Source organism: Danio rerio, chromosome 3, assembly GCF_049306965.1.
Source record: "Danio rerio strain Tuebingen ecotype United States chromosome 3, GRCz12tu, whole genome shotgun sequence".
NCBI classification, from domain to species: domain Eukaryota; kingdom Metazoa; phylum Chordata; class Actinopteri; order Cypriniformes; family Danionidae; genus Danio; species Danio rerio.
The window spans coordinates 47,995,230-48,016,901 of NC_133178.1; the positions used below are offsets into that span (position 1 = coordinate 47,995,230).

General features: G+C 34.5%; 1 protein-coding gene across 2 annotated transcripts in view; it reads right to left on the reverse strand.

Moving 5' to 3' along the window:
- Positions 1–704: 704 nt before the first annotated feature.
- Positions 705–21,672, reverse strand: part of kcnt2b (potassium sodium-activated channel subfamily T member 2b) — a 187,664-nt gene continuing 166,696 nt past the window's right edge. The window contains exons 19-31 of one of the 2 annotated variants that reach the window (XM_068219406.2): positions 14,827–15,145; positions 11,335–11,440; positions 11,055–11,227; positions 10,061–10,132; positions 9,682–9,816; positions 9,493–9,604; positions 9,298–9,399; positions 7,845–7,928; positions 7,561–7,689; positions 5,726–6,074; positions 4,569–4,607; positions 2,980–3,064; positions 705–1,978 (exon numbers count right to left, since the gene is read on the reverse strand). In XM_068219406.2, the coding sequence (XP_068075507.1) occupies positions 1,861–1,978; positions 2,980–3,064; positions 4,569–4,607; positions 5,726–6,074; positions 7,561–7,689; positions 7,845–7,928; positions 9,298–9,399; positions 9,493–9,604; positions 9,682–9,816; positions 10,061–10,132; positions 11,055–11,227; positions 11,335–11,440; positions 14,827–15,145 (1,823 nt within the window). In that variant the 3' untranslated portion in view covers positions 705–1,860. The remainder of the gene's footprint in view (positions 1,979–2,979; positions 3,065–4,568; positions 4,608–5,725; positions 6,075–7,560; positions 7,690–7,844; positions 7,929–9,297; positions 9,400–9,492; positions 9,605–9,681; positions 9,817–10,060; positions 10,133–11,054; positions 11,228–11,334; positions 11,441–14,826; positions 15,146–21,672) is intronic. The other variant, XM_009299766.5, reaches the window with a different exon arrangement.

Sequence of the window (21,672 nt, forward strand, 5' to 3'; positions counted from 1 at the left end):
TGTGTGTGTGTGTGTGTGTGTGTGTGTGTGTGTGTGTGTGTGTGTGTGTTTGTGTGTGTGTGTGTGTGTATATGTATATATATATATATATATATATATATATATGTTACCTGACAAAAGTCTTGTTGTTGATTCCAGTTGTAAAAAAAGCAACACTTAATAACTTGACTTGCACCCCAACCATCACAAATACAGCAGAAGACTTATTGGAGCCCACATGGACCCAAGATTCTCAGAGAAATCAGTCAAGTTTGGTGGGGGGAAAAGCCATAGTTTGGGGTTACATTCAGTATCGGTGCTTGTGATAGATCTGCAGATTGGAAGGCAGCATCAACAGCCTGAGGTATAAAGACATTTGTGCTGCCCATTATAAACCACAGGATAGGGCAAATTCTTGAGCAGAATAGCGTTCTTTGCCATACTTCAGCCTCCACGTCAAAGTTTCTGTAAGCAATGAAAAACAAGGTACTCCAGGATTGGCCCGCCCAGTCACCAGAAATGAACATTATTGAGCATGTCTGGGGTAAGATGAAGGAGGCATAGAAGATGAATCCAAGGAATCTTGATGAACTCTGGAAGTCCTGCAAAAGCGCTTTCTTTGCCATTCCAGATGACCTTATTAATAAGTTATTAGAGTCATTGCAGAAATGTATGGGTGCAGACCTCCAAGCTCATGGGAATCATACACAATATTAATTCTTTTTCCATTGCACCATGACTTTATATTATACACTGTACATAATTTATGTTGAGTTACAAGATGTTTGTCTAAGCAAAAGCAGACCTTACTGTCTTGATTAAATAATTAAGAATTAATGCATGATCATATTTTATTTCGTTAAAATAAGTGGAATCTAGAAGTCTTTGACTTTTATATAAGCCACGCCTGATGTTAATAATCAACTAGAAGTCAAGTTATTGTTCGTTGTTCCTAAAACTTGGATAGACAAGATTTTGTCAGGTAGTGTATGTTAAAAATGAACAAAACAAAAATTAAGTGGCCACAACAGAGGTGGAATGAAGAAATTTAGAAATTTTGGAAACTTAAATTAATAGCATTAAAAAAAAATCAATCCTTATATAATTTTTGATCTAAGTGTCACTGCCTAATTGTATATTTAAGACAATTTGTAGATACCATAGTATGCTCATAATATATGCAATTTTACAAAAAACAAACAAGAAAAATATCTGACATTACAATTTGATACAAGTGAACTTAGCATGCTGGTCTGAATTTAGAGGGATTTAATTTTTAAAGGGATATTTCACTCCAAAATAAACTTGAAACTCACTCAAGTCTTTAAATCCCCTTATAAGTTTCCTTTTTCTGTTAAACATAAAAATATATATTTTTTTTAAATGTTAGAAATCAGTAACCACTGACTTCCATAGTATTTTTTTTCTACTTATGTATTTCCTATAAAAGTCAAAGGTTACATTTTTTCAAAATAAATTAAATTAAACTCGAAGTTTTGTAACAAGTCAAGTTTGAGTAAGTGATAATAGAATTTTCCGTTTTGGGTGAACTATCCCTTTAACATTTTAAAATACTTCAAATTTTTTTTAAACCAGCTAAATTTTGTTAATGCAAAGTATCATTGCATCTTATCTTAGGCATGATGTGTACTCTATGAGATGATTCAATGAAAGCTTAAAAAGTGAATTTCTTGCAACAGTCTAAGTTTTGACACTCGGCACATGGAATTTGAGTAAAGGCAACTAAAAGCAAGATCACTTTTTACAGTGTAGATTCAGCTCACAGTTCCAACCTTCCATGCACATACAAACACACACATCTGTGCATGTCTTTTCTGTGCAGGAGGTGATTCTTGTGCTGGTGGCCTGTGGTAATTGTGTTCATAGGTGAGTGCTATCCTGTGTGTCGAATCTGTGTCCTTCTGCTGGCCCTGCGCTGGGTTTGCGACTGCCGGCCTGGTTAGGCACTGGTGACAGAAGATCAGGTCTGATCAGATACCTGCAGGTAGACAACAATCTGTTACATTATATATATATATTTATATATATATATATATGTGCATTTTTTTTAAATCCAGAATAATCTCACTTGTAATCTTGGAATTAATCTACATTAATTTAAATTAAAATGGCTTATTTGAATTCTGCCGAAGGCATTCAGAATATCTAATATTCTACAAAATGTAATAAATTATATGTAAAATAATACCCAAATAATGACTAAAAGTAAATCTTTGAGAACAGGTTTCTCAAGTAAGGTGGCGCATTAGACCAGGGGCTCATCTCCTGTTTCCAAAATGCATCACAAACTGGTTGAGAAACTTCTACTATGATGATTGGTGATGAAAATAAATGATGTTCAATAAGATATACTTGTTCTTACTAACTGTTTATTTAGTTAAACATGATTTTTAAATGGTAGGCCTACATAAGTCATAACTGAACTAAACAGAAATAGAATTAAGAAATGTGTAGTGTGCAGATATTCGTGTCACTATTTAAGTAAACATCGCAATCAAATCATTACCATCATATAGGACTTTTCACACTATAATTATACTATTGTCTATTAAGGCAAATTACTAGTTTACAAATGTCCATGTAAGCATAGTCAGTAGTGTCTTCAAAGTAAGTGAAAGATCCAGAATGGCATCCTACTGATTAGATTCAGAAGGGCACTTTTTTGTCAGGCTGCTCACCGGTCAGGTATACATCTGAGGTAAAATATCAAGGTGAAAGTCATCATAGCTTGTGTACAAAGACCCAGCTCCCAACCCAACTTTAAAAAATAAATTAACAATGATATTTTTTATTGCGCGATTAGAGACTCGCATCAACGCAACACGTTAACACTGATAATGGACCACCACTATTTATAAGTCATATTATTTTCAGTTGTGTGTAATATTAATAACAACAAACAATATGCATTATATTTATAAAGCTTAGAAGCAATAATAATAATTTTAGCTTAAATGCTTGTAATGTTTGTATACTCACACGACATCATGAAGCTCCAGGCGTGTGTCAGGGGAAGGGTTGATAAGAATATAGGACAGTCTGTTGCCCTGGTCTGTCATCCCATCTGACATAAGCAGAGGGTACAAAACTATAATTTAGACCAACTTAATATCTCTAAACATCAACATTTGGTGCTCAAAATCTTTTATAGTTTTCAATGTTGAAATTAAGTTTTAGTTACAGTGTAAAGGTCCTTTCACACAAAGCATGATAATGAAAACAATATAGTTCTAAATCTATAGTTCTGAATGTAAAACTACAGCAAAATTCAGAACACAACAATAACAACAAACACGTAGAGAAACTATATCATACAGTGACTTTTATTTCTTAGCTAAACGTTAAAATACTGTTAGACAGTAAGAAGCCATTTAAATATAAAGGGCTTGTGCAATTTATAGCTACTGATGACATTGTGAAGAAGCTCTAATCTAGAAAACAATTGGTTGTATATCACGGAAAAGAATGATAAAAATATGTGGAGGTTATGCAAAGCTAGCAAACTAAAGTATAAAAATAAAAACACCTAAGGGATTCAGTGCTAACTTTCGCATTTTTGGTATGCCTACTTTGAAACAGCTAAAGAAAATTAGCTTGTTTTTATTCCACTTCATTGAATACAATTGCTAAATTAATGGATAGCCCTTTCTGACTCTACGTCCATTTAAATTTTTTATTTTATTTGTATTTTTGTGGTTCTAGGGCATTTAACTGAATTTAAAGCCTGCTGTGCATGATATTAGACTTCTGTCTTCCAATCATAGAGTAAGACAGGGGCGTTACATGCAGGGACATAACTTGTATGTTAGAGAAGTAACAAAGTTATTGAAACCCACTTGTCAAAACTATGTTGTCGGCAAGACGGCGCTGTACATCAGTTATGAAAATTTACGTCTACTCTACACCTAAACCCAACCATCACAGTTATTAACGTCTGTATACCTTCCACAACCCTAAACCCAGCCATCACAGTTATTAACATCTATAACTATACCATGAATCTATTAGTTTGATCAGGTGTGATTAATTAGTGTTGGAACTAACAGTGCAGAGCTGTGGCCTTCCAGGAACTGAGTTTGACACGTGTGGTTTAATAGGATCTTAATAACTGTTACACCTTTCTAACTTACTACAAGTTACACCCGTTCATGTTACGCCCCATCTTGCAGATACACATGCAATCAAACAGCAATAAATATCTGTTTGTTGTAATTAAAAAAAATAAATATATATATATATATATATATATATATATATATATATATATATATATATATATATATATATATATATATATATATATATATATATATATATATATATATATATATATATATCCACTATGGTGAAAATAGGCAGCAATTTGTTTCAAACTCAGAAGAAACATTTTCAATTTATTCATTATTTCAATTTATTTATTATTTGTTTTATATTTGGCAATATTTAATAGATTTTATTAAAAAAAAAAATTATAAATCAATTGTAAAATGGTAAGTTATTCAGTATGGTCATTATAGTGGGTTTAAAGATAAAAAGGATAGTTCACCCCAAAATATTTATTTACTCACCCTCAAGTAGTTCCAAACTTCTTATGAGTTTCTCTTTTTCTGTTGAGCACAAAAGAAGAGCTGAAAACCTGTAATCATGTACTTCCATAGAAGAAAAAAACTAATGCTGTCAATATATGTCAATGCTTACAGGTTTTCAGCTTACTTCTAAATACCGTATTTTTTGTGCAACAGTAAAAAGAAAGCCATAAAGGTTTAAACCAAATAAAGGTAAAAGGAGTAAATGATGACAGAACTATTGTTTTTAGGTGAACTATTTTTATTGAATGTCTATCCCTTATAATGTGCAGTGGTGCAGTTTATAAAACAAAACCCCCAAAATTTAAGTTAAATTTTTTTTAAGTTTGTAACCTTTAGAAGATATTTTAAGCAAAGGTGTATAGAATAACACATTCATGTTGGTATAGACCATATTGAGTTATGTAAACAATAACAATGGTCCAAATTTATTTCCTGTTTTACATTTTTTCATTTCCATAGCTTTCAAGAATCCTGAAAGGTCCACATATTGATATATGATGTTACGGCAGCTGTTTTAACCTTTGAATATGCTTCATTTGCCTCTTGTTGCAGTTATTAAAATAGTTTGACAACAAGCAGAATATCACCACATTGAAATGGTCTTTATTGTTTTTAAAGTACATCTGTTTTGACCCAATGTCCATTAAAATGGCCAAACAAAAAATCAATTAAATGATACTGACATTATTATTATTATTTTATTATTTTACTTTTTTTCTTATTTATGGAAGCCTAAGGAACCGGGTAAATATATATACTTGTCATATGCGCAAGCTACGATCTGCAGGTTCTGCTTACTTTATCTCTTTAACCAATCACCTACTCTCTAAAACTTACTTAAGGCAGACCAGGATTCCTTGCTTCCCATTAACAGTCCTTATAGCCCTCTCTTCCCTCCTAGGTTAAATTGGAAGGTCCAAATCATTCTATTAAACCTTATTTATTATACTACATTTCAGAGATGATAATCCCACTCTTAGTCTCTCAGCATCATCGTAGGACACCCGATCGACCTACCTTCCTGTTCAGTATTCCCCTAACCCTTTTTTCTCCCTTCATCTCTACATTACAGTCTAGCCCAAAGTGTGGCATGGTCCATGCTGGTGAATAAAGTCAAAATTCAAATTTACACTCACTGAATCCAGATGGTGAGAGCCCCAGGTGCTTCATGCGTGTGCGGACCAAAGCATTGAGCTCTTGCCTCTCGGAGCGGCGAAACAGGCTGAGCCTCTGCTGGGTGATGCGCTCAGCTGCGCTCCCCACTCCCTTCGCCCCGCCGGATCCTCGTCCACTCTTACGACTTAGTCGTCGTGCCCACTGCATGCTCTTCCTCCTCAGTAGAGGGTGGTCCATGGCTTGTGAGGATGAGGAGGAGGAGGGCGGCTCTGATGACGTTGAGTTGCGATGAAGACCGGAGCGGCAGAGCAGAGGCTCACGGGGCTCGCGTGTATCCTCATAGTCTTCCACCGTGATGGACACCTGAGACTGAGACAAGCCACACAATGGAGCATTTATTTGAAAATAATGTGGAATTGTTAGAAAGTAAAATATTTGAATACTTTTTTAAAATATATACTCATTGGAGACCACCATTCATTGTAAAAATGCTGGCATCCACACAATTGATTTGTGTTGGGAAAACATTAAGAAATTAAGTTACTGTAAAGAATAGAGGAAGATCAAACAGATGTATTTCATTATTGCATAAACATTTTAAGCAGGTCCCAGAAACCCACCCCAGCTGGAGGTTACATCACATACCTAAGCACAGAGTTACCATATGGATTAGTCTAGAAGTCTAGAATAGTCTAATCATGGGTTAGTCTAGAAGACCAGTCAGAAAACAATTGTGGATAGCTGTGCCTCAGTTTTCAAAAGTCTGTATTTCAATCTGTCTACAGTGAAGTAGAACACCAGCATTTATAAACCATAATATGATCTTTAGCATTTTCAAAACCACATTGTTTTAGTGGGTCATAACGGTAAAATTAACGGCTGATAGTTTTGTCCTTAAAATGGTCTTTAAAAAATTTAAAACTGCTTTTATTCTAGCTGAAATAAAACAAATAATACTTTCTCCAGAAAAAAGAAAATATATATAATATTATTAGACATACTGTGAAAAAATTCTGGCTCTGTTAAACATCATTTAGGTAATATTTAAAAAAAAGAAAAACAATTCAAAGATAGGCTAATAATTCTGACTTCAACTGTAGATCTCAGGATTGAGCACCCCTGCTGTAAGGTGTCTTCAAATGTTCTTATTAGGATTGACTGAGGTTTAGATGTTTTGTTTTAAGTCACCATGATGATGATCAGTGTTTGCTTGAGTTGGGTTCTTGATCCTTGACAACCTTGTATTCTGTAACTCTTTTACACATTTAAATATTAAGTACTGGATAAGCTAAACAAAATACAAGATTTTTTCTTGACTTGTCCAAATGTAATACTGTACAGCATTCACAAAAATAAATAAATAAAATAAATAAATAAAAAATAAAAGCAAAAGCCCGATTCAGAGACAAAGCAAAAAAGCAGCACAATCCTATTCCTTTCAATGGAGAGCTGGCCAATTCACCATTATGTAGGCCATCGACACACGTGACACATGTTCTAAATGTTTTACTTTATGCAAATGAGAAGCGACTGCAATGCAACAGTCCAGAAGATTCTATAATAATATAATAATATAATTTTTTGGACTATGTTTAAGTCTAGTCTTTTTTCCTGATTATATTGCATGTTTATGTTTATAGGACTAAAATATTAATAACTAAGTTTTAAACTTTTTAAATAGCGTTAAAATTTTGAACTTTGTGTAGCAGATGTTCAGCGCAACAGATGGCACCTCTCAAGTGTGTGACATTCTCAGAGTCTTTAAAATCCCTCTGTGGGCTTTCGCACAAGTGCAGATATATCTGTACCAGCTCTGCCACTTGAGCCTCCAATTTATTCCCAACAAGTATTGTACCTCTGAGACGGGTAGTTTATGTGCTTCTGTGCGGTAGATGCCGATGGGAATGTCACCAGTCGATGAGCACAGCTTTTGGTAGAGACGACCATAAGTACGAATCCACAAATCCTCCTCTGTAATCTTCATCTACAAAGTACATCGGGAAAATATCATTATCTGTGTCAACAGTTTCATTACTGTCACCAATATCATGAGTGTAGTTGTCCAGATACTATGTGTATACAGTTGTCTAAGTGTCTAATGGTCTCATTATATATTGAGTGATGGGTTGTGTTGCTCACAGCACAGAGGAAACCAGATCCAGGCATGGAGTCTAGACCTAGCAGCAGTCTGGTAATGGAGATCATGTAGTCCTTCACAAAAGACTATAATACACACAACAGATAAAATTAGACAATAAGAACTTCACAAAAAATGCTGTATTTCAATCATGCTACAAATATTTCAGCAGATTTTGGTTCTTTTATTGTGTACAAGAATAATATTTCTATTGCATTTACAGTAATGGCTCAATATGTATATATATATATATATATATATATATATATATATATATATATATATATATATATATATATATAATATTAACCTTATTCCCCATGTAAGAGTGGGTGCAGCCATTTGGTCTAAGACATCCGCTCACATTAACTTACATTGATTTTTAGACGTTGAAAACAGCTTGTTTTGCTACTTGGTGTTGCAAACTGATATTTTTCTCATATTATTATTCTACTTTGTCTGTATAGTCATACAATTACTTGGTTGTAGGTCAATTTATAGTTTTTATTATTCCTAGTCATTTCTCCCATAGGCGACTGAATCGGAAGTACAAAACAATTGCAAAAACGAGCGCACTTCTGCATTGAAGAAAAAGGTCAGTAGTTTTTACTTCACATCCATTAACACTGATGTAATGTGTTATAGTATAGCAATTTCTGTAAGAATCCACAAAGACTGATTCAAAACACAATTTTTCTATATTTTACAATGTATTTAAGTTTCAAGTGTCTTCTATAAGTGCATGTGTTTTTAATATTGCTAATTTCCACCTAAAATGTCAAAGGACAAGAGCATAAGAGCCTAAAACACTATAGTGGCAATTCTAAACATTAGTCAATGGCTGTTAGAACATTTGTAGACATTTGACTTAAGTGAAGAATTTACTGTTTATTTCTTAACTTCCAACTGAAATGAGGCAAAATGTACATGATTTAATGTCATTATGAATGAAATTTCATTACTATGCATGAGAGAAATCACACCTGGAAGTTTTATATTTGCCTCCACTGGAAATTAATGACTACTAAACTGCACATTCTTTGACACTGATTCGTGGATCAGCTCCACATCACCAGGAAGAGTCTCTGTTATAACATTACAGTACCTCTGGCAAGACCCCTTCGCTGTAAGGGGTGTATGTGCGTAGCCTGAAGGGTTTATGACATCATTAACCTGAATGTAATTTTTGTAGTCCCCAAATTTATTTGCTGTAGGCTTTGCTAAGCTAACTTTGTAAAAGCCAATGGCTCCCTTTGCACTGAACTTTGAATGTCTTACATTTAGAGATGTTATTTATGTTCACAAAGCTACATTACACATCAACTAAAGTTTAAAATATGATATCGTAGCGCACCCCCCCTTTAAGGTCTTCACTATATATTGTCACTGGTTTTCATAAAGAAATACAAAAAGATCCAACAGTTAATACAACCTTAAAACACATTTTCCTGTTACCTGATAAAGCAGAGTGTCTAACATACTGACACTAAACACCTTTCCAGCCGCAAACGGTAATCTGAACATGAACACTAGGTTGGAGCCCCTCTCTCTCTCTTTCTATGAAGAAAAACACATGTATCAATATCAATTTAAAGTGGCCTGACTATAAAATATGAATGCAGATTATATATTATTGTACTCATGTCTCACCTTCTCCAGTTTGGAAAGAGCTAGAGAATAGTGGTCTTTCACTTTGAACTGCATGAATCGCATGTTGGCCGGATGTGTGAGTTCGGTTATAATACTGAGAGCTGGAAAAAGCCTTTGAGAAACAGTGAGGAAAGGGGTGTCAAGGCCCAAAAACGCCTTCATTAAAAAGATTCATGTGGATAAACCTACCTGAAGAGTGTCTGAACATTAACAATGGTCTTGGCATCAGCCATGTAGTCCTCCTCTGCAATCATAGAGCTCTCTTTGTCCACAACTACCATGGTGTCAGCAAATGTCACACCACAACGCAAAAGACTATCCAGACTGAAAGCACAAGGTTGAGGTGTCAAAAAATGACAAAATGACTAAAAAGCAGTGGCTATTTGCAAAAATTTACCCATTTAGTGCAAAATAAGGCTGGTTTTATGATCCAGGGTCGTATTTATTCAGAGTTTAACTCTGAGTTTGTGTCATATTGCATTACCATTTTCTAAACTATGAGATGCTGAATGTGTCTGAAAAATTTTAGGTTTGAGATTATACAAGCTTAAAGTAAAACTAGTCTTACTTGTCAATGGAGCCCACTGTGTAAAAGACCATAGGAAACCAGCAGATGGCCTCCAAGAAGTCTGCCTCAGGTCTAGTGAAAGAAAGGCATGTTAAAAATCTGAGGTGATGCCTTGACCAAAGCTGCAAACTGAATCATGAATGTCTTTTTCCAGGTATTTGTACGAAACCATCCCAATGTCTATAAAAATCTCACAGCTTCACTGCTCTAGGGCATCTAAATAATTTAATTCAGCCTGCAGCTGCACATCTGCTAAGGGAAAAAAACAAGATGACTCAAGAGTTTTATTGCATTTGATTGCATTACATGATGGTGAATCTCTCCATATTAGTTTTCGGTTACAGCAGAAACGATGATTGCATATCATGATAGATACAGAAAAGTGGTCAGCACTGTGAAAAACAAAATGGATGTTGTTTAAAGTACTCCATTTATTTTTTTTGCCATGAGTAAAACTGCTTATTTTACAACTCCCATGCAGTTAAACAGTTGAGATTTACCAATTCTAGCCATTTTTTTTACCATTTAGCCATTCAGCCATTCAGGTCTGGCAGGTGCATTTTTAGCTTAGCTTAGCATAAATACATGAATTGGATTAGATCATTAGCATCAAAAATTACAAAAATGTTTTGATAATTTTTCTTTTTAAAGCTTGACTATTCTTTAGTTATGGCTGCAGCAGGAGCAATGTTATTGCACAATGCCTGAATAGAGTTCAGGCACAGCAAAATATCAATTTGCCTACTGTAGCCATGTTACAGCAACAAAGTTTCATGATTATTAGGCTGGAATGAGAGTATAGGTAACTTTTTGTTAGCGTTAGTACACAATTTAAAAACAGAAAACTGTTGGTCTAATGGTCTAATCCTATTCATTGATATATGCTAAGCTAAAAGTGTAATTGTAGGAGAGTTGTAAAATGAACCTATTTTCTAGGCTAAAAAGTGGAGTGTTTTCTTTAAAGGCTCAGTGTTTCTGTTTTTAGGATACTCACACGTTCTCCAATAACAAAACAATGGGGTTAAGCTCCTTCCTGGGGCGGTAATATGCTCGCAGAGGGACGATGAAGTTATAAAGGCCATTTCCAGCACTTTCCGCTGATACGATGATCAGTTTGTTTTTGAAGCCATAAGAGCGAGCATCTTCATAGGGCATGTGATGACAAGCCTGAAAATTATCTGCTGTTAGGATCTCATGCTGTGAGAGGTGTAGTTATTGTGATTTTGTGAACTGGGTGATTTTTATAAGAGAGCAGGACAAAGGGAGACACTCACTTTATCCAGACGCAGACAGCAAAATGGCATTTTCTCCTGCAGAAGGTGGCAGAGGGCTGGAGAGCTGCCGATGTATGGAGAGTTTAGTGGGTAGCCTTTAACCCACCTGTGAAAGGAGCACAAGAACACAAATGCATGTCTCACAGGAAATTGATAACCCTTTACTTTTGAACAGTATTATAGCTGAAGTTGTCTGAAAGAAGCTTTTAAACTCACCTAAGATGCAGTTATCAAAATAAAATGTATAGTTACCCCAAAAAAGGTAAAAGGTTCAGTTTCAGGTTTAAAGGGCACCTATTTTACCCCTTTTTAAAGATTTATATTAATATTATGGTTCTTCTGAGTGTGTGCCAGTTTAGCTTCGGTTCAAACACAGTTCAGATTTTTTTTTTAATATAATGTGTTTAAAAGTGTTATTTTGGGGGCGTGTGCACAGGTCATTGCTTCAAATAAAAATTAGTTTTAACTTCCGGCCCAACTTAACAAGGGGGTGGAGCTAAGAGCTCCCTTGCTTTGTGTTTGGCAACAGAGAGAAGCAACATTAGTGAGAGGAACAGCATTCAGCCGTACATGTAAGACTTAGATACAGACTAAGCAGAGACTACAAATCCATTTGTGTCTTTGTATAGTTTTACAGCCAACTGTGAGCTAGTTTAAAGTTCCGCGCTTGTGCTCTGAGACTAATAACCATGCACACTGAATAAACTTTGACTGAGGCTATAATTAAAGGGTGTCACACACTGGATAAGCCGCTCAGAGCCACGACATGGCACACCAGACACGCACATTCGCATGTTATTTAAAATGAAACTATTCAGATAACGCTCTGGGGTGCGGCAGAATTATGATCAGTGTCCTGAGTCATGGCTGGGTGCCGAGGACAGCCGCCGACTTGCGCCGCCGTTATCTGTACTCTGATTGAAACCTATGTGAAAAATTCTAAAATGCATAGCGCTGCGAGGCGCGATGCTTCGCGTGGCCGAGCAGCGCTTCTGGTGTGCGACCTGCTTAAGTCAAGTTCGATATTTTCAATGGAGAGATGCACACATGAGGCAACGCACTCGCACATTTCAGCTGCACCTAGTTAAGATGACTGGGAGCTTCTGTGACCACGGAAAATGCAAATGACTGAAGTTTCAGGAAAAATGCTTGACATCGCTTTGACTCACACACTAAAATGGCAGACATGAAACAACAAACTGAGGATATGGTATTGTGCGCCTGTCAATCAATATCGGTGGGTGGGGGGACAACACTCCTACATCAAGTTGCGGTCTTTTTTACTGGCTTGACTTACTGAAATAAATAGTTAAAGGTCACTTCTGAAAAATCAGCTAGATAAAATCTGTTGGAGTGTGAAATGTAATTGGCCAGCTCTGGCCATTTGTTCTTGAAGATGGTCAGCATCATTTGAGTGTGAATGCAGACTGCGATTAAGTCAGTAAATGACTAAAGATGAATTTTAACAATTTTAGGCAACATGTTTTGCAATATTGCTTTCAGATTAAAATCTCAAGCCTTAAGTTTGGACAATGAAGACATTCTGACTGTGTTTGTGTTTGTCTAAATAGTCTAAAATATTATTTGCATTTGTTTATATGGCAAAACATGTCTATTTTTCACCAAAGAAGGTCCATACTGACTCCAATGGCAGATACATGTTGATTGGTCAGTTTGATTGTCTCAGTATTTGGGCTTTAGTCACATGGTCAAGAAAGAGACAAAATAGTTGGCAAACTTTGCTCTGTGTTTTTCCTGCTCTGTGCTTTCCTGCTCTGCCCCTCTCCTATCTTCTCTGCCTCTTTGAGGCCTACTTACTCTCTTTGTCTCTCCCTCCCCCTGTCTCTCCTTCTACCTCTGGTAACTTTATTTTTACATTTAAGCTGGGTACAATTATTATCACATGTTTTTTTATCATTTCATATTTTATCAATTTATAGTTATTTTATAACTAATTCAGTTGTAACCATAGATAATTATCGTCATTAAATAATTTCATTATCTTTTATTTATTATAGATTATCATTATATATTTGTGAATTACTTTTGATTTAACATCAACACTTAATTGCTTTGTATTGCAATACAATACAATGCAATCACATAATAGCTAAGCTCTCTCACATTTAAAGCTATTAACAACACTGCCCTGATTTCCATTTTTGGTATAAGATTGCAGAAGGTTAGTTTGACTAGAAATGTACAGTTTTTTTTACCATCATGCTCATAGCTTTTTAGTTACTCAGCAGTTTTAATACTAATCAGGCTGTTGTTATTTATGAATTTTCAATGTAACATTTTTACTAGAGAAAAATCAAGAAAAATTGTAAAGCTGCTCATTATTATTTTTTATTTATTTGTTTAATTGTTTTATTTAAATGGCCAATGTCTAACTGAGGAAAATTGATTGCGCTGGCCAGATAGTTTGCCTTATAAATAAATATAAGCTACAATTTTTAATAATAATTAAATAATAACAAATCCTATTTTTTTATTGATAAATCATGTAATAAATTTGTATTTTAAAGTTTTTAGTTTTTTTTCAAAATCTTTAAAGAAATGTTTTGGTGCATCAAAAAGTTTGGTTCTGATGACCATCTGACAAGCAATTTAAACAAAAAAGTGTCTAAAATGTCATTAAATTGCAGTATTTAAACCTCATAATTAAGTAGAAAATGAGGTGAATAACTGCAAAACGGTCCACTTTTTGATTAAAAAAAGAACCATTGCTTTCACCAGGCTGGCTATAAGCCTGAGATAAATATTTAATAATGATGTAGATATGCATCAGATAAATATTTGTTGTTAATCAACCCCAGGCTTGTATAAAACTACTAAATTGCTCCGAAAATGACAAGTTTTTTACTCTTTAATTGTCAAATTCATAAATGATGTGTGATGTGTTTCACTCAGCATAGAGGCTGTTCTGAACTCAAGTTTATTTAAGACACTTCCTCGCCATTTTATTTGTTGTCATAGCGCTGTCAACACTGACAGTTGGAGGGGCGTGGTTAAGGATGTTAACCACACCCAATACCTTAGACAGACATAATCTGAGAATTTAACTGAATTTATTTTTAGATTTCAATTACAGATTAAAGGGGCATTTTTTAAATGAATGAGAAGCACAGATTAATTGTTCACCACAAAATTAACAATGTGAGCTAACATACACATGATTTTATTTCATGTGTACTTTAAAGTCTATATCACCTATCCCTATAATGCAGTGTTTTTCAACCACGTTCCAGGAGGAACACCAACACTGCATGTTTTGAATGTCTCCTTTATCTGCCACATCCATTACAGGTCTCTGCTGATGATCTAAATGAGGTGTGTTTGGTTAAGAAAACATGAAAAATGCAGAGCTGGTGCTCCTCCAGGGATGTGGTTGAGAAACACTGCTATAATGCATCTCTGATACCAAAAACTGATGTTAATACCAGGTGGAAACAGAAAGCAAGTGAGGGCCCTTAATGGTGTGATACTCACTCGCAGTGTGCTCCCCACCACTGGCCTTTCTGCTCTCCTCCATCCTCCTCCTTGCCCTCCTCTCCTCCCTCGTCCTCAGATTGGTCCCCCAGCAGGTCAAACGTGGAGTTGTGTACACCGTCCACCACTTCCAGGACAGGGGCGATGCTGTGTCTTCTTTCCTCACCGGAGCCACTGACGGCAGGCAGCGATAGCGTGTTACAAACGCTCACTTCTGTCCTGCAGCCACTTCTGCTCACCGTCCCACTGCCCAGAGCTGCCGGCCCCGAGCCTTCAGGACTGCTGTCACTTGAGTCCTGTAGGTCGATCGCCACCGTGCCTGGCATGAACACAAAGTCAAAACTGACTACATTCAATTTCTTAATATGTAAATATTCTTAGTGAATGATTTATTGGAGCAGTGATTCCCAACTGTACAATGGAATAGCTTGGATTATGTGTGGTTAAAATCAGAGCTGATACTCACACATATACTGTACATAAATTGTCCAGGGGCCCCAAACTACCAGGACTCCCACATTGCTTTCAAATATTATATACCGTCTCCCAGTGTGCAAATGATCTTTAGTAAGACTAACAATCAGGGGTGCATTAGCGAGCAGTACGTTAGCCAACTATGGTTGCAAGTTCTATCATTACAAACAGTTCGTTGATTTGATGTTTCCCAAATCCATAGTTCCAAGCAACATTTGTAAACTGCGTTGCAAACTTGTACGTTTACAACTACACCTAGACATAACTCGCGGTTGAACTATCATACTGTAGTATGATGCATTGCTTGGGAAAAGAACAATGTAATGATGAGTGTTTCCCAAAACCCGTAGTATCTTTGTTGCCGATCTGTTTAAAACACGTTAGTCATCATTTAAAACAGTCATGATGATTTTCTAAACGGGGTGGTGAATGAATGAAAGAATAAACTGTACAAAAGCATGCACATCTCTCTAAATTGGGTGCTCAGCCAAAACCGCAAAAAGTGCAAATAAATGTCAATCAAAGGCCGCAACACCAAGGCTCCAAAAATACAAATTTATTAAATTAAAAAGGCTGACACATCTAACATTTGACAAATGACAAATCCAATATTTGTTTTGGTAAAAACATGCACTCGTCTCCATATGAATTGAAATATATGTAAATAGCACATATTGGACCAATGTTTATTTTACCAACATAATTTAGAACACTATACTTGAAAACATAAAATAACATACAAAAAGCTAACACATTCTAATCTCATATAAAAAATGAATAATTAAGCTATTTATTAAAAAATAAAGTTTCATATTTAGAATTTATAGGAAATGACTAATCACTTTAATAATAATAATAATAATAATAATAATAATAATAATAATAATAAGAAGAAGAAGAAGAAGAAGAAGAAGAAGAAGAAGAAGAAGAAGAAGTAGAAGAAGAAGAAGGATTATTATTATTATTATACGTTGGATATTGTTTATTTACTTTTCATTTTTTTGAAAAGACTTCATTTACAATTTGACATATTCAAACCACTGCAGAAATGTTGTAACCAACAGGTCCATGTCATATACAGTACAGATACTTAATAAATAACCAACTCTTAATGAAAAGCATTATTGCATGCTATGTTTTTAGCTTTTACAAGCTTTAGAGACACAACATAAATTAATAGATCAATTATAGCTTTCATCATGGGCCATGACTGCGTTCAAAATGGCATAAATGTTTTCAAAGTGCGCTACGAAAGGAAAGGGTTATATGAAGATCGCTAAAACTCAACTATAAAACAATACTTTGAAAGCAAACTACAAGTAAGAGCGATGGCTTTAATTAATATTTTAATCATTCCAAGTTTAAATGTTGGAACGTTAAACTTTAAAGGAAAAGTTAAACTTAAAACGTGAAGGAATAGGGCATGGGGCATATAACTGGGAATAGAACACAGCAAGGAACTATGCTTCTAACTACAGTTCCAGAGGTGTAGTTGCAAGTGTACAAGTTTGCGAATGTTCATTGGAACAATGAATTTGAGAAACACAAAATTAACGAACTATGTTTGTAACGACAGAACTTGCGATTTTAGTTGGCTAATGATGCTTTTCAAAAATTCACTACAGAGCTTTAGTTAGAACCATAGTTCCTGGCTGTGTTCTATTCCCAGTTCACCCCCCCACCCCCCCAACCCTTAAGTTCCATTAAGTATGTTCCAACGTTTAAACTCAAAAAGAAAAAAAAAAGAAAAAGAAAAAAAACATTAACATAATCTCTCTTACGAGAGATACTTTAAAAACATGTATGCCGTTTTGAACGCAGCCGTGGCTTATGACAAAAGCTATAGGTGACCTATGGAAAGCGAAATCTATGTTACAACTCCAAAGCTTGTGAAAACAAAATTATATATTAATGGTTTTAATTTATAGTAGCCTAGTGGTTCCCAGGTGTCACTTGGTGATTTTCAAAAATCTAATTCACTTTATTAAAATATTAGAATTACCATATTTAATCAATGACCTACAGAAAAAAAGTAGTTATTAGTTACAATAAAAAAAAACAACAACAACATGACATTAGTCTTTTGGATTTTTTGTGACCGCTGGAGTGATTACTTTGTATTAACGATAACACATTGATTTTATCGCACCAGGTTAAACTTTATGACACATTTACAGCACTAATGTATATTAAGTGAATGTAGGATGGTCCCAGAGTGGCGTTCTTCAAAATTAAATTTTGAATAGACTTGCACCTACTGGTATGTGTGCATTGTTGTGTGGATAGTTTATATATTTATAACCACCTATATAACCACCGATATTGCGGATCCGGAGTCACTGGCATTGTTATTTTGGGAAGGTAGGCTGAAAAGTTTGGGAATCCCTGGCCTAGGCCACTTATTAAGAAATATATATTTACTATAGCAGATTTCTGCAGTGGTTTGAATGTGTCAAAGCTGTCAAAGTTGACATACAAAAAAAAAAAAAAAAAAAAGTGCATGTGTTTACTAAAACTAATATTGGATAAAAAAAAAAAGGATTTGCTCAGCAAAACGGTGGTGCAGTGGGTAGCAAGATCGCCTCAGAGCAAAAAGGGCACTTGTTTAGCCTCGGCATTTGTGTGTGAAGTTTGCATGTTCTCCCCGTGTTCATGTAGGTTTCCCCCACAGGTCCAAAACCATGTGGTATAGGTGAATTGGGTGAGCTAAATTGTCTGTAATGTGTGTGTGTGAATGAGTGTGTATGGATATTTCCCAGTGGTGGTTGCAGCTGTAAGGGCATCTGCTGTGTAAAAACATATGCTGGATAAATTGGTGATTCAATTCGTTGTGGCGACCCCAGATTAATAAAGGGACTAAGCCGAAAAGAAAATGAATGGATGACTATTAGTTTAAAAAAAAAGGTTATAGTGATTTTTCTCTTAAGAAGTTGTTACTCTACCCCATTTAGAGCATCATTATGAGTGTTTTATGTTATAAATGCAGTGGTTTAAACGATGGATCTGTGTAGAGAAGTTGCGGTTTTGGGAAACACTTGTCACTACATTATTCTTTTTACAAACGATGCATTGTATGATAGTTTAGCCATGAGTTGTGTTGTTGTTTGGGAAACACACCCCAGCTATGTAACCAACCGTTTAGAACCCCCAGAGATATGGGGCCCCAATAAAGCCCTATAAATATACACAGTAAAAATATCAATATATTTGCAGTTTTCTGTATCCTTTTTTATTTTTCCCATTTATTTATGCTTTTAAATTGCATTATGGGAGTTTGATTTCTCTTTCGACAACTTTTAACTTTGAAAAGTTTCAAAAAGTGACTTTTGTAACCATTGTGAATTGTTTAAAGTGGTAGATTGTATGTGTTATTGTTTATTTTACAGCACAAAAACATCGTAATAAAATACCAGTACATTTTCTGTTATTTCACAGATTTATTTTTCTACATTTTATTTTGCATACATTATATTACTTCACACTACTAAAATGTCAATAAAAGTCATTTTGTTAAATTGTACAGTTGAATTGTCAACATCAAAAGTCAACAGAGCAGAGATCAAGGTCCCATAAGGCAATTCACAACCATAAATAAACGGAAAACTCTTGCGAATCACAACATATGGAAACTATTTATAACATTTTATTTTACAGTGTATATAATTGAAGGCAGAATTATTAGCCAACCTTTGAATTTTTTTTCTTTTTTAAATATTTTCTAAATGATGTTTAACAGATTAAGGAAATTTTCACAGTGTGTCTGATAATATTTTTTTTCTTCTGGAGAAAGTCTTATTTGTTTAATGTCAGCTAGAATAAAAACAATTTACTTTTTTTTTAAACCCATTTTAAGGTCAAAATTATTAGCCTCTTTAAGCAATTTTTTTGATAGTTTACAGAAGAAACCATCATTATACAATAACTTGTCTAAATACTCTGCCTAGTTAACCTAATTACCCTAGTTAAGCCTTTAAATGTCACTTTAAGCTGTATAGAAGTGTCTTGAAAAAATATCTAGCAAAATAGTATTTATTGTCATGGCAAAGATAAAATAAATTAGTTATTAGAAATAAGTTATTAAAATTATGTTTTCAGAAATATGTTGGAAAAAAATCTTCTCACCGTTAAACAGAAATTGGGGAAAAAATAAACAAGGGGGCTGATAATTAAGGGGGTCTAATAATTCTGACTTCAACTGTATGTAAACATATAATATTTTTATAATATTTTATATGTAGAGTGTCTTACAAACACCATTTTAACATAATTGTTACTTTTGAAAGTAATGCAGAACAACATTGAGTTCCTCCTGAAAAAGGAACTAGTTACATTTCTTTTCACGGGAAAGTAATGCATTATGTTACTTTTGAGTTACTTTTGCGTTACTTTTTCAGCACTTTTTTTTTTTTAACAGAGGAACTCTGCAATTAACACACACTGTACAACCTACACCTATATTTACCTTTAAAAGAAATGCATAAAATATAGGATAATGTTATCTAAGAACTATCTGAGCTCCAGAGCTATACATGCTGTATATACAGATTATTAAAAGTTTAATGAGACAACTGTTCATTGAGACAACTCCCTTTTCCTTTTCTTCAATGCGTTCAAAATAATGAACACATTAATAAAAATAATACATTTTATTTAAAGGTGCCTTTCTGGCAACTCAAGGACATCGCACAATAAAACAAGATCAACAAAACAACAAGAAAAATATTATAAATATATACAGCAATCGTGTTGGTACAGGTAACTATTAAAAGCCATCTTAAACAAGTGGGTTTTGAGTTTTGATTGTATAATGTGATGAAGTCAATATTTCTGATGGTAGATGGTAGTGAGCTCCAAAGCCGAGGAGCAGAGCAGCTGAATGCTCTATTGCCCATGGACAATAGACAAGCAGAGGGAACAGACAAGAAGATGTCAGGGTGCGAGAGGGAGCAGCAATGTGGATGAGGGCAGACAAATATGAAGGGGCAAAATTGTGGATGGGTTTGAATGTTAACAAAAAGATTTTAAAATCAATTAAAAAATAAACTGGTAACCAGTGAAGCTGCTGCAGAACAGGGGTGATGATAAGAAGAAGGGGTTTAGGTGATGATACGGGCTAAAATAAGTTATGGACCAACTGAAAATTACGGAGGGATTTCTGTTTTAATAAACTAAAAAGTAACTCACGTTACTTAGAAAAGTAAGATTATTATTTGCTTTACTTGTAACTGATTATTACTTCCAGAATGTGTTACTTTTATTTCAGAAAGAAAGAAAAAAAGTTAATTAAAAAAGGGGGTGCATATTAGAACTGCTCAGCCTCAGGAATGAAATTGCTTAGGGTGCCAAAATCACTAAATCTGCCTCTGTTTCCAATGATTATGAAAACACAAAGAAAAAATTATGGGGACAGTCACATTCTGTTCCTTTCCATTAAATCCAAGTAATTTGTTGAGCATAACACAGACACTTTGGGATTTGGGTGTATTTGTAAGGTAATGAATTAACTACAGCAGTTCGAAATATTGCTGAAGGACTAAAAACGATTTCAGCGTGAAGACTTCCAGCTTTAACAATCTAATACCAATGGCAGAAATCAGGAGCAGTGTGGGAGAGCATTGTTATTTTCTGATTATATTGTATTTGCTGTACAATTAACGAAGCTATTAGATGCTAATGTTAAATCCAAAATAATTCACAGAATACACACAATGTGAAATGGTTTAATGACATTATTATGTTATTGATTGCTATGAATTAGTTACAAAATAACTGTTTTAAATGATAAAATATTTGAAATGATGAAACATATAATATCAATTGTGCACAGCTTAAATGTCAAAAAGTTACCTGAGAGAAAATGGGAAGTTTTAAATTTAGCATTGTGTCTAAATATAGCATCGAAATTTAAGCAAATCAGTAAGTAAAATATTCACGTTTGTCATTATAGATGTTTAAATGTATCTTAAAGTTTTCTTAAAAAATACTTCATCATTTTGTCTCCTTCATGTGGTTTATAAACATTTATAAGTTTCTTTCTTCTGTTCAACACAATAGAGGATATTTTGAAGAATGGTACCCATCGAATTCCATAGGAAGCCAATCAGTGAAGGCAATCCTATCGTGCTTTACTCAAACCTCTGAGTTTTTTATGAGTTCCAGTGTTTTTCACTAGATGGCGATGTTGCACTGAAATTGGAGATTTTTTATTTATTTATTTTTTTATAACAAAAGCCCCAAGGGATTTTTACAGTCAATTTAAACCCCATTTTTCTCATTTTCTGTCTACATCCATCTTACATCCACAGTAAAGAGCAAGAGTTATTAATATTCTAGACAATGAGCTCCACGGAATACATCATAATAAGCTAATAC